This window comes from Lolium perenne, chromosome 2, assembly GCF_019359855.2.
Source record: "Lolium perenne isolate Kyuss_39 chromosome 2, Kyuss_2.0, whole genome shotgun sequence".
Classification (NCBI taxonomy): Eukaryota; Viridiplantae; Streptophyta; class Magnoliopsida; order Poales; family Poaceae; genus Lolium; species Lolium perenne.
In genome coordinates this window covers 301,809,650-301,822,638 of record NC_067245.2, presented here as the reverse complement: position 1 = coordinate 301,822,638, position 12,989 = coordinate 301,809,650, and the positions used below count along the sequence as shown (strand labels likewise).

General features: G+C 44.3%; 1 protein-coding gene across 1 annotated transcript; it reads right to left on the bottom strand.

The window, feature by feature from the left end:
- Positions 1-1,205: 1,205 nt before the first annotated feature.
- On the bottom strand, positions 1,206-5,733 carry LOC127337065 (polyamine oxidase 3). The gene is made up of 10 exons (XM_051363950.2): positions 5,575-5,733; positions 3,636-3,748; positions 3,446-3,534; positions 3,219-3,332; positions 3,044-3,131; positions 2,870-2,955; positions 2,685-2,787; positions 2,480-2,577; positions 1,963-2,392; positions 1,206-1,874 (listed from the first exon to the last, which is right to left on the bottom strand). The coding sequence occupies exons 1-10, from the start codon at positions 5,585-5,587 to the stop codon at positions 1,557-1,559; spliced, it is 1,452 nt and encodes a 483-aa protein (XP_051219910.1). The 5' UTR covers positions 5,588-5,733; the 3' UTR covers positions 1,206-1,556.
- Between the last annotated feature and the right edge of the window lie 7,256 nt (positions 5,734-12,989).

Sequence of the window (12,989 nt, the reverse complement as noted above, 5' to 3'; positions counted from 1 at the left end):
AGAACTAACTTAGAGTACACGCAAGACACTAGACATCTTTCATGCACCAGCCAATGCAAGATAGCCTATCTCGGCTGGATACCTGGGTCGATGAACATACTATTGTCCTATAAAATCTTTGGACATAATTTTGTTATGTGCTGATATATTTCCCAGCACGCAGCCACCAAATAGTTTTTCATCCAGTTGTGCAAGAATATGCAAACAGGTAGTACAACTGTCAAATTTTCACCTTTACTTTGATTGACACGCGTAGCGATCAAGTGTGTCCGCTATTCCCCATTGAGGAGGGCAGCCGCATGAGGCCAGGCAAGGCTCCTTCCTGGGCTGTCACCGCTTGCCGGCACCAGCAACTCGCCACGCATACGTACAGTACCGTACGCCTCAGCCTATCAGCGACCAGGTATGGGTTCAGATATTGAAACGAGAAGACGTTAGAGAGGCGCCGCTCCTCTCAAATCAGAAAGGTTTGGTTGCTAAATGTTGCTTCGGAAATCTTGGAAATGTCATCATGCCCGCAGGAACAGAAGACCGGAGAAGTTCAGAAATTTTACTTTTTGAAAACATGTTGCGAAGTTCAGAATAATTCACTGATGACCTTATTGCCAAGGCCCATCTGCCAAATAGATCATGCAACATTTTTTCAAAATATCCGATTGGCATTCAGAGAAAAGATCAGGGGAACCCACGGCCTTACGTTCAACAACAGTACATGAAAATTGCAGAAATTTACAACAACAAAAAAGAGGAAAATTCAGAAGCCACAGAACAATGGCACGAAAGGACAGTACACGTACAGTGAATAAAATCAGGTCAAGGAAAGATTTATGTGAGCAAGGTAAAAGCTTAGGCTGTCTTGTAACGCCTGCTGCCCGAAGCCCTGCGATACACGATGTGATCAGGAAGCTTCTGGCTCCTGGACCTGATAGCAACAGCAATACACCGCCCTCTCTATGTCCATTTCAAGTCGCTGCTGCTTACCTTTGCAGGCAGACACTCTTTCTCAGGTCAGGAAATCAACTCACCAGCATCGCACACAGCCAAAGTAAAATGATCCCGGAAATCAACTCACCAGCATCGCACACAGCCAAAGCTGAATTTTGAATTGCAATTGCAATAGGAGTATATATTCAATTAAAATAGGTACCCCTCAGTTCCATAATTCTTATCGGTACTTGGTTCAAATTTTGACGGAAGTAGAACAATGATTTAAACTTCTGAGAGAATCTACCATTATCACCAATATTATGAATGTTAATGTAAATTACAGTGTTCATCACGCATAAACCATCTTTGCCCTACAAAGATGGTCACGTAGGCCGTAACAGGTAGCGCCTAACCAAACTTATAACCGCCATTTATGTTTGAGAGTACACATATACCAACAACGCCCACATTTAACAATATCCAATCATAATTTATTCAGCAAACCACGAGTCACATGACCGCACGCCTCATGCTACAAGGAAGAGCAAGGATAGATTGCTCCCATGCTGTCTTCCTCGAGCAATCACTGGAATGGCCAGCAAACTCGGTGTGCCAGCTCCGACTATAGTTTACAGCCGGGAGATGAGCAGCGGGACGGAGACCGTGGCCGTTTGCTCAGCCATCGGGTGGCACATCTCCAGCATGTCCAGCTCCCGGAACTTCTCCAGAACCCTCATCCGGCACTCTTCGGCAGCCATCTCGCCAGTAGAGAAGGCTCCGTGCACCGTGCCAGTGTACTGGACGCTCGTGGCCTCCCCTGCAAAGAATAAGTTGTCGACGGGGATGCGGAGTTTCTCGTACAGGTCACGGGGCTTGCCCACACCATCAAAGGTGTAGGAACCAAGCGTGTTCTCGTCTGAGCCCCAGTGTGAGACCAGGTAATTAAGCTGCAACAAGATTTAGGCAACATGAACTTTTAAGAATTTGAAGCAGATATCATGATGTTTATATTGAGATTTGTGTTGAAATGCTAACCGGCTCAGCTGCATTAGGTAGGATTTTCTTTAACTGGGAGAAGGCAAACTGGGCAGCAGCCTCATCTGACATCTTTTCAATGTCACAGGCAAGCCGGCCTGCAGGCATGTAAACAAGAACAGGATGGCCCGTCGCCTTGTGAAGGTTGAGGAAATAGCTGCATCCATATGTAGTGGATGAAACTACTCCAAGGAACTCCACATTAGGCCAGAAAACCTCACTGAAGTGGAGAACTATTTTGTTCTCAACTCCAACTGACAGTTCTCTGATTGCTTCCTCCTTCCACTCTGGGAGCCTCGGCTCAAATTTAATGGTGTTGGCTTTAAGAACACCCAAGGGAACAGCAATGACTGCAGCATCCGCAACAAATGTTTTACCACTGCTTACAGTTACCTCCACCCTATTCCAGTGGCGAACAATTTTGACCGCCCTAAAGAAAAGAAAATGGATCAGTACTAACAAATGGTGGACTGGAACATGCATACTCAAAGAGCATTTAGAGGAAAGATGTGCATACCTGTGACCAAGGCGTATATCTAGTCCTTTTGCCAGAGTATTTATAACCGGACGATATCCACGAACCATGAGACCATGGCCGCCAGGAAGCAGCACCTCCTGCACCCCATTGCACAGAATATCGTCAGAAAGAAGGAAGGGTGATATGTATAAAGCATCAGCAAGATATATGGCTATTTAAGTAATGGGTGGGGTGAGAATCCTACCTGGTCCCAGCACTGGAGCGAGATTGCATCCGCATCAGTGGCAAACCAACCCTCCATGCGGCACAAATACCACTGAAGAACGTCATGCGCAATCCCTTCTTGCCTGAAGCGTGCACCATGATGTCAGATACAATAACCAATACCTTTAGGATAACCTATGCACACAGAGATTAGATGGTACGAACCTCAAGTGTGGATTTTTCTCCAGCACAATTGCAATGGCCTTAGCTATAGAAATATCTTCCTTCATTTCTTCCCTTAATTTGCCAGTCTATACAAATAACAAATGTTATAGGAAATCATAAGCCAATAATGTTGCAGAAAATCAATAAGCACCAAGAACCAAGAGATGTTGTTACCTCTTCCAAAATAGCCTCAAATATTTTCCCTATTTCTTCTACAAACTCTTGTGGAACTTGAGAGCCGTTAGTGTCATAAAGGGCATAACTGGAAGAAAATATATCAGGTTAGTTGAAGCATTATAGGGTTTCATCATAAATATCTACATACAGATACTAGATGGCCATTTTTTACCTCTCGAGATCATGGTCAAATAGCACAGAGTCATCTCCACTTGTGCGGTACAGTGGAAGTCCAAGCCTTGAAATGATTGGTGCCAGGGGATTTTCTTCACAAACACCATGAAGCCTGGTGCATACAAAAATTGGAAGTAAGATTCAGAACTGGTACTGAATGAACTTTTGATCATATATAGTTTAAATAACACTGTAAAAGCAGTTCAAAGAAAGAACAGAGCTCACCAAGATGCCCCCAGATCAACAGGAAACCCAAAAGAGTAGTCAGTGTGAACTCGACCACCTATCCGATCACGGGATTCAAGAAGAACCACCTGGAAAGGAATCACATTAGCATTGCTGATGAGATGACAAGTGTCTGCATCAAAAGGCAACACATGAATTGCAACTAAAACATCGGAACAAGAACACAAACCTCAAATGATGCATTTCTGAGCGCATTGGCAGCAGCAATGCCTGCAAACCCACCACCAATAACAATAGCAGATGGTGTGTGTGATTTTTTACTAACATTTTCACCATTTGAGCCTGAAATAAGAAAAAAAAAAAAGGTTTTACCTCAAATTCACAGTGGCAAGCTGAACCAGAAATTTTAAAATTAAGAAATAATCAATTGTGTGTATTGTTTTCACTATCATCTGGCAATGTAGAACTGATTCACCTTAAATTTGTAAAATTAGATATTAACATAGCCCATAAAGTCAACTTTTGGGCATATCTACTAGTAGAAGAAAGGAAGGCAGTAGGCAATGTTTTCTATGACTTCTGTCCATATTGAGAGATTACCTAAACTTCACTCTTATGGTGAGCTTTGTGCGTTATATCTTATGACGATGGATAGGATAAACAAAAGCTTTAAACTTCTGAAGAATTTGCTGTGACTGGAGGATGCTTGTGAGCTGTGAGGTTAACTGAGTACATGTATGTGGAGTTTTAGGGTGTTATTCTAGGTGGAGAGGTGTCCGGCCTTATGGGTGATAATTTGCTTGTATGTGGAAAAGGGGTATTCCAAAAGAAAAAAAAAAACATACCAGTTCATACAAAAATAACATAAAGAAGCCTACCAAGCAGTGAAAGTGCCGATACCGCCTGTTCTTCTCACATCAACCCTCCTCTACCCCCTCCACCATGGAGGGTTAGTAGTGAGGCATGTTCCCTGTCTAAGAACAATGATGGCGAAGTAAGACAGGAATATTATAGATTTTCGCTTACTACCCCCAACAACTTGACCAAGTGTGGACTGGAACTCTAATATTTGTGTTCTGTAGCTACACAGTGGACACTCAGATGTGTAAACATTTTATTGGACAGGCAGCTGCAGATTAAAAGTATATACCTATACCTATACCTACGACCACAGAGATAATTAGTATCTTTTCTGCTGTTAATTGACTGACGTGATGCACGTTCTTATAAATGAGTGGTTGGGCACATGGCACATTGCAATAAATGTGCAATAGGCGGCATGTTTTGAGGCTATTGTTTATGATCGTGTTAGCTTGTAGACCTAGCTTTAGCAAGGATATGCTTCTAACACTAAGACCCAAAAATAAAGATCCGCGTATATGAGGTATGTGAAACTGACAAGAGCACAGCTAAACAAAGCAAATGAAAACATATTTTCAATTGTAGCATTGGATGATAGCAACCCATAGAAAACTAGATCCACTAGCGAATATTCTGAACAATAATATATGCAGACTACGTTCATCGGTGCATCACAATAATGTCGATCAGTATGCATGGGGTGACGACACAAGACTAACCAAAAAACGTCACACACTCCAACGTGATGCAGTTTGGGTAACCTGATTTCAGGTATCTATGTACTATTTTAAGTAGTGTAGGAATCCTGTGTGAACACTACACTCTTCCCAACTAGTTTTCAGTGATAAAAACTAAAGAGAGCATAGGACTCCAAAACTACACATGGGCTTGATATTGCTAACGGGTCAACTGGTCAAAACCTAGAAGCTTCTGAAGTGGTGGGTTCCCTTTGCGTGAGCGTGAGGTGTTGGTCTAGGACAAATGTAAACAGCTAGTATTTCGTATTTTTCTTCCTCCTAACACCGACCAAGGAAATGGCAATCGTAGCTGGATGGTTGATGCCTCTTTCGTCTGGCCCACGACGTCCCTCCCAAGTCCCAACAACCATAAGCGACTACTCAAGTGTCTGGCATACCAAATCAAATTGGAACAACTGGTGCTAGATGGTGGCAAAATTCGATTCCTACACTAATTTTGCATCAGAATCAGATTTTTTTTAAAAAAAAAGCATCAGATCCCCCAATAATGCCTAATCAAGGAAAACAGCAGTACATACGAAATCTGGCGAGAGGAACCAGGGAACTTACTGTTGTTGGCCATTTGTTCAGCTCTGTTCTCCTCCTCCTTCAGAAATTACTACTGGGATTGGGTTCCCCTCCTCCTTCAGAAATTACTACTGGGATTGGGTTCTCCTCCTTGACGTTTACTACTACTACTGGAATTAGAATTTGAGTGGCGATTTGACAGGGGCTGCGGCGAGAAATGCAGCAGGAAGATGAGGAGGCAGGCGACGTAGTGGTTGGAGTTGGAGTTCAGTCCCAGATTCACGAAACAGTTCATGCAGTCTCGCGCAGCCGAATGGCGGAATCCCTGGGGAAATTCGCGGTTCTCCGATCTCGATCTCACTCCAGCGCCGGGACACCCATGAAACTTTGAGGCGATCCGGGTTGTGTTCTGGACCAGCTCCCACGCACGAGGCAGCACTGCGAAATCAGGTAAATAGAAGGGATCAGTAATATGCTTAGATTGGACAAAATACGCTTTCGGCCACAGGAAGCGGTCTAAAAATCGGGAGAGGAACTCCGGCGATCTCGGGCAATCTGGGCGCAGCCAAATCGCCACGGAACCGGGAAATCCCCCACCAGAAACCACCCAATCGAGCCGAGGTGATCGAGCAAATTTGGCTCCTAGGACGGGCCAAAAACAAGAGTCCGTCCGTTTCCGAACTACAGAACCATGGCGAGATCCTCGGGGAAATCGCGAAACCCACCTGGAAACTGGGCGGTCGGCCGGAGCAAGGAGATCTGCAGATCAAAATCGGCGGCGGAGGGGATTCGGCTGGATTTTTATGGGAGGGGATTCCAGTAGGTGGGTGGAGACAGAGAGGCTTTGTGCTTCTTCCTGGGGCGATTTTGGATTGGGGGAGCTTTTTCCTTCTTCCTTTTGGGCTCGGGTCTGGCTGGGGAAGGTGCTTTGCTCTTGGTTGTTGTTGGGCTCTCCTCTCCAGGTGGCGTCCCTTTATATATAGCCTCGTTCCGGGATACGTGCACCGCCCGGTGACCGGACGCGCGACACGGAGGTGACGTACCCACGTATCGCGCACGTTCGCTCGGGGATGGACGGCCCGGATCTGTGAGTTGCGGCCCGGACGTGCACGACCACTTCTTTCTGCGATGCACACCATGTGGCTCGAGCACCAAATTACACGTGGGAATATTATTAACCTTGCGCTTTCTGTGTTGTTCATTCGTGCTCTTTTCAAAAGGGTGCATGCACTGTTACACTTGAATGAATGCTTACAAGTCTTCAGCAAAAGTGTGTTGATCAATCATATCATCGTTATTGAGGTGGATGATCGAATTAAGAGAATTTCAAATACCTTTGGGGTTAATTAGTCCAACTTGTACATGTTTGGTCTTTCACGATTTTTCCGCCGAAGTTTTGAGACGACGGCGTCAAGTTGGATCACGTCTAAATCCCTCGTGTACGTCATGTCAAAGTGAACTAGAACGGGATTTAGGTGGAATCACACTTTCGTGGGCGAATTTACTAGGCAGTCTTCTGTAGCCTCGAGCCTACCCTCCGGTTTTAGTGAGAACCCGTCAAATATGTATTACTCAAGCATGATTCATGATAAAAGATCAAAATTTCATTAGTAATAGAAGCAAATAACCGTTAAAAATGGAGCTAAACTGGATACTTTAACGACCTAAAGCCTTATGTGGTATGTGTTGTGCATCTCAGTTTCGAAATTCTGTTGTAGATTGGGTTGTATTGTCATTTGAAACCATGTTCTGAATATTTTGAGCATATCACACTTTTATCTTGAATTCCCCACTGCCCACTTTACATCTCTAGTCAAGATGCAAATAGGGAGTTAGAGATGACATTTTGGAGGGTATATGGTACAACTTAGTTTGTCTAGATCTTTCGTCATTTTTCTTGATCTAACATACTAGCGTGGTCGTGGCCACTTTATGAATAGAAGTCGAATCCAGTCGACAACTGAAAAAACAACCGTAGTTCACTTTACCGATCAACATTGCATTCTCCATATTTTTACATGAAGTGTAAGTCTTTTTACAATGCTAAATTAGCTTTCTAAAAAACCTTGCATTTCCAAGGAGTAACATTGCATTAAAAAAAGCTTTCTAATGGATCGAGCCTTCACTTGGTCCAACAATATGCAGAATCCAACAGTAGGCATAATCCAACAATGGAAAAAATTGATAGAGCCTTCATGAACATATATTGGGATCAAACCTTCCCAAACTCCTCCATTTCATCCCTCACTCATTTTGTATCGCATCACGTCCCTATTATCGCCTCCATCTCAACCTCTGTACTGCGTCCCGCCTTTTTTAGGTTTGAAAACAATTGGGCATCCCAAGCCTCCTGCCACCAAACAGTCAACGGCCTTTGGGCCTCCATGAGCTTTCGACCAACGCAGGCCAAAGCTTGGTCGCAAAACTCAAACAAACTAGGTTCACGCTCAAAGAAATGGCAAAGGACGATCTTGCCTAATCACATGATCGAGGCCAAATGAAAAATGTAATCTTTCACTCATCGACTTAATCGTAGAACATAGACTGGAGACTGCGGGCCTATAATCATAGCACAATTTAACATTTCTTCGATGTTAGGGTTAAGTGTTATTGGTGACGGGGTTGTGATAGTGGTGATACATTGTTATACATAGGATGAATGCATAGAAGTCTCCAACAAAAAAAGTGTTGCAAAAGTGTGTTGAACAATCGTATCACCGTTATTGGGGTGGGCGAACGAACTAAGAGAATTTTTAATACCTTTGGAGTTTAATTAATCATGCTTGTACATGTTTGGTCGTCCATGTTTTTAGCTGGAATTTTGAGATAATGGTCAAGATTAAGGTGTCAAGTCGGATCACGTCTAAATCCCGTGTACGGGTCATTTAACTTTTCTACTGCAAATTTAAAGACAAAAGTTGCAATACACATGTCAAAGTGAACTAGAAATGGGATTTAGGTGAAATTGCACTTTCATGGGCGAATTTACTAGGTAGTCTTTTATATTCTCGAGCCTACCTTCCGTTCTTAGCGAGAAACCATCAAATATGTATGCCTCAAGCATGGTTGATGATGAAAGATCAAAATTTCATTGGTAATAGAAGCAAAGAACTATTGAAAATGGAGCTAAATTGAATACCCTAACGACCTAAGCCTTATGTGGTAGGTTACAAGGCTAATTGTGCATCTCAGTTTCGAAATCCCGTTGTTGATTGGATTGTATTGTCATTTGAAACTATGTTATGAGTCTTTTGAGCCTACCCGCCTTCATCTTGAATTCCCCACTACCCACTTACATCTCTAGTCGATATGCAAAAAGGGAGTTAGAGATGACAATTTGGAGGGTCTTTGGTGTAACTTAGTTTGTCTAGATCTTTTGTTTCCATTTTTGGACATGGTGCTTTTGTTCTTGGGTGCATATGCCCCTTTATTTAAAATACATTTTAAACATATTAAAAAATATCAAAAAGATTCAAAACAAAATGTTGCGTGTACATCTCAACAACATACATCTTCATGAAGTCATTTTAGGAAAAAGTGAATTATTATATGGCTTGTGAAAAAAGACAAAATCGATGCTAAAATAAGGCTTTTTACTAGGCATTTATTTGTATTTTTTTTCACAGGCCACAAAAATTATCAATTTAGTATGAAACTATAAGTGATGACACAGAATGTGGAGATATCTAGGTGATGACATAGAATGTGGAGATACACGGGCTAAAACATTTCTCTTAATTTTTTAATATTTCGAAATTCAGATTTTGGGTAAAGGCAACATATATATGCACTTAAATCAAAAGTGTATTTCCGTTTTTCTCAATCTTACATATACTAGCATTGCTAGTTTATGAATAGAAGTGAATCCCGTCGAAAACTGAGAGAACAACCGTAGTTCACTTCACTGAATAACATTGCATTCTCCACATTCTTACATCAAATGTAACGGAAACTCAATTTGGCTCCGAGATGCATATGCTCCCTGTAAAAGAAAAACATTTTTTGAAGTGTCTAAATTTTTTGATAAAAAAATTCTACATGTATCTGTTCGTTTCACGAAAAACCGGTACTTTTTGTGGTCTATGTAAAAAAGAGAAAACATTTTTTGTGAAAACTCTTATTTTTAGCACCAAATTTTATCTTTTTACACACGCCACATGACAGTTGAATTTTCATGAAACGACTTTGTGAGCATGTAGCACGTGAAGATGTATGTGCGTATTTTTAACATTTCAAAATTTTAAGATGCATTTCAAAATAAAGGGAGCATATGCACCCATGTGCCAAAACATCACTCCCCAAATGTAAGTCTTTTACAGAGCTAAATTAGCATTCTAAAAGGCATGCATTTCGAAAGATTAATATTACACACTCACTAGAGTGTGATCGCGTACATGTGAGTCTACATCGTCCTTGTAATCGAAAAGGACGGATCCTGTCGCCTCGTTTTCGGCCCTGGCCTGCGGGTAAGCAGCGCGTCCTTTTCGTGCATTCACCGGCCGTGTACGTGTACCCGCGGGTTCGATCGAGGCCCCGCGCGCGTGGGCATGTCCACGTTCACGTCCTGCTCGACCGCTCGTTGAAACTGGCGCCATGCAGCCTGTCCACAACGGCCGAGCGAGACACCCTACAACCTTGTTTTCAAGATTCTACACCACACAAATTAACACAATGACCCGCGTGTCAATGAGCACGAGTGGATTATTTATATGCACTAAAGATCCCTGTCTTCGGCCTTAGCTCGTTCTCAAATGCCCCAGGCGCATGTCCATCTCGCTTACAAAATTACGACAGTACACACATGTGTCACCATGTATTTGGATAACACATATCCATATAGTGTTGCTACTGGCTAGTCACATGACTCAAATTTCATGGAAATCCAGTTGATCGATCCGATCCATCCATTTGTGGAATGTATCACGCGGAGACGAACTGCCTCCATAAATATATAGATGAGAGTGGATTGTCTTTGCGATTCTGGCATCTCACTTTCTGAACTAACAACAACATACGGTGTTAAAGCGAATCTTTTTTCGTTGTCCGTTGTTGCCATCCCACCGAAACGCTCGAGCTGGACTGCTCCTGGCCGCGAGCTGCCCCACGAGCTCCCGTTGACCCGGACTGCCGCTGCCCCCTCTCACATCTCTCAAATCCTGGCTACATCCATCGGCCGCCGTCGGGCGGGGGCGCCGCCTAGAGGTGTCGAGGTCGCCGTTGGGTGGGGGCGCCATCGTGTTCCTCCGCGCCTCCACGCCTGCTTTGCGTCGTGCTCCGTCGACGGGACCTCGAGGGACTGGTGCCGTCCCGCCAGCCTGCCATGCCCTCTGTCGGCTCCCGCGCGCCGGCCTGCCGCGCCGCCCTTGCCGGCTCCCGCGCGCCGGCCTGCCGCACCGCCCTTGCCGGCAGCGCCCCGCGCGCCGTGGACCGCCCGATTGGAGAGCGACCGGTTGGAGCCGCCACCCGATCCGCTCCGCGCCCTCCTCTGGCTACATCCGGGGCGGAGCCGCTCGTGGGCAGAAACGCTCGGTAGGAGCGCCCGCGGTTCCCGGTCGCCGGCCCTCAGCTAGCTCAAGGGTCGGGCGGGGAGGCAGGGTGAGTTGCGCCGCCGTGCCGCCCCTAATGGCGGCAGGAATCCCGGGGTAGGGCTCGTGTGCTGGGAGATGGGGAACCTGGCCGACGGCCGACGCGCATGCTGGAGGGGGTTTCGGCGGCGGTCGGCGGCTAGACTGTGGGGCGGCGCTCGAGGCCAGCGGAAGTGGAGCTCGTGGCCGGAACGGGAGGTTGGGGAATGGGGTTCGATTTGGGAACGAGGAAGCCGACCAGAGCCGGAAGGTTGGGAGTTGGATTTTCCTTTTTAGCCAGGGCATCCAGGACTACCATCGGGCGCTACACACGACAACAGCCAAGGCGTTAACGGATATACGGATGGCGTTAGACACGTGTTAAGCAGCTAGGGGATGCTCACGTACCCCCTGATCACCAGGCTTCATCCGATATATAGATATAGGGCTTGAGTGCTTGACTGCTCACCGGAAGCATGACAATGGATATCTATGACCGGTGTATCCGCTGGGTAAAAATCCTATTAGAAGTATGGGTATGAAACAAAAAAGATCTATGAAAATATAACTGAAAAATATCAATGCCCATCGAGTAGAGCAGGTACGGGTATGTGATTCTAGCATCCATACCCGCATACCCATTCACCCTCCAAAATTTGGGAAGTGGTAATGATCTAACGTGCTTAATTTTCCCCTATTCACACATCCACGTAGCTAAGTTGAACCTCACATTTTCCGGTCCCACAATCGGTGGCATGTTAGTTAGGATTAGAAACCCAATTTAAGATCACTTCACCTCCCGATGTTTGATGTTTATGGGCAAGTGCTACTGTTTATGAGAATATGTTCTAGTTCATAATTGTGTGTTGATATTTATAATGTGTAGTTTTTATAAATTATGGTTACATGTTGTTATTTACAACTAACTTTTTGTCAATTGCATGTGTTATAAAAGCAGATATTTTTACAGTATTCATTTACTGGACGGATGATGGGTATGGAAAAAACTTCTACCCGTTGACGGTATGGGCAGGGTGGCTGGTAAGATTGAGAGTGACGTGTACGATTATGGGTGGCTCCAGCCGTACCCATACCATGAGGGTGCCATCCCTCAGTAACTTTTTCAAATATAGCGAGTAAATTTCCTTTTTCTTGTACGACAAAAGTTAGCATGAAGTCTGTGGTTAAGAGAGTCGTCCCGTGAGGCCGGCCATGAAGGGCGATTAGGTAATTCGAGTGTGATCGTATTGTCCACAAATGAGTGCACTTTCGTGTATAAAGTCAAACCTTTAACATTTTAAAGTTTAACCATGGTTATATAAAAGTCACTAAAATTTATGTCAACAAATAATAATTATTATATTCATGATATAATATATTTTTATCACATGGTTATTCTCGGTATAATAAATTTTATTATACTTTTATGTAAACTTGGTCAAGGTTTAAAGTAGTTCGATTCTTCATGAAAGCTGAAAGTACACTGTTTCGTGGATGGGGGGAGTACTTGCTTTTAGGTCAGCATCATCCTTGGTTAACGTTTCGGGTATATATTACGGGGAGAAAGAGGAGGTGATCTAAAAAATACCAATATAGTGTTTTGTACCTTTCTTTGACGATATCACCGGTCCGCCATGCATTCGGTGGCCTTGGGGCCTTGGAGGCCCTCCTGCCGGTGAGAGGTTTTGTTCTTTTCTTTTGGTATTTGAAGTGTCTTATTCAGAATGGTGCGGAGCCGACTACGTCCTGAAGTCAGAACAAGGTCCTCCCTTCCCTATAATTAGTCGAAAGGTTCGCCTAGCGCCTATGGAGCACGTGTGGAGTTGTCTTCTCGACAAATCTCCTAGAATCCGGTGTTCGTGTCAATTCGTATGGTTACAAGTCCGCGTTTTC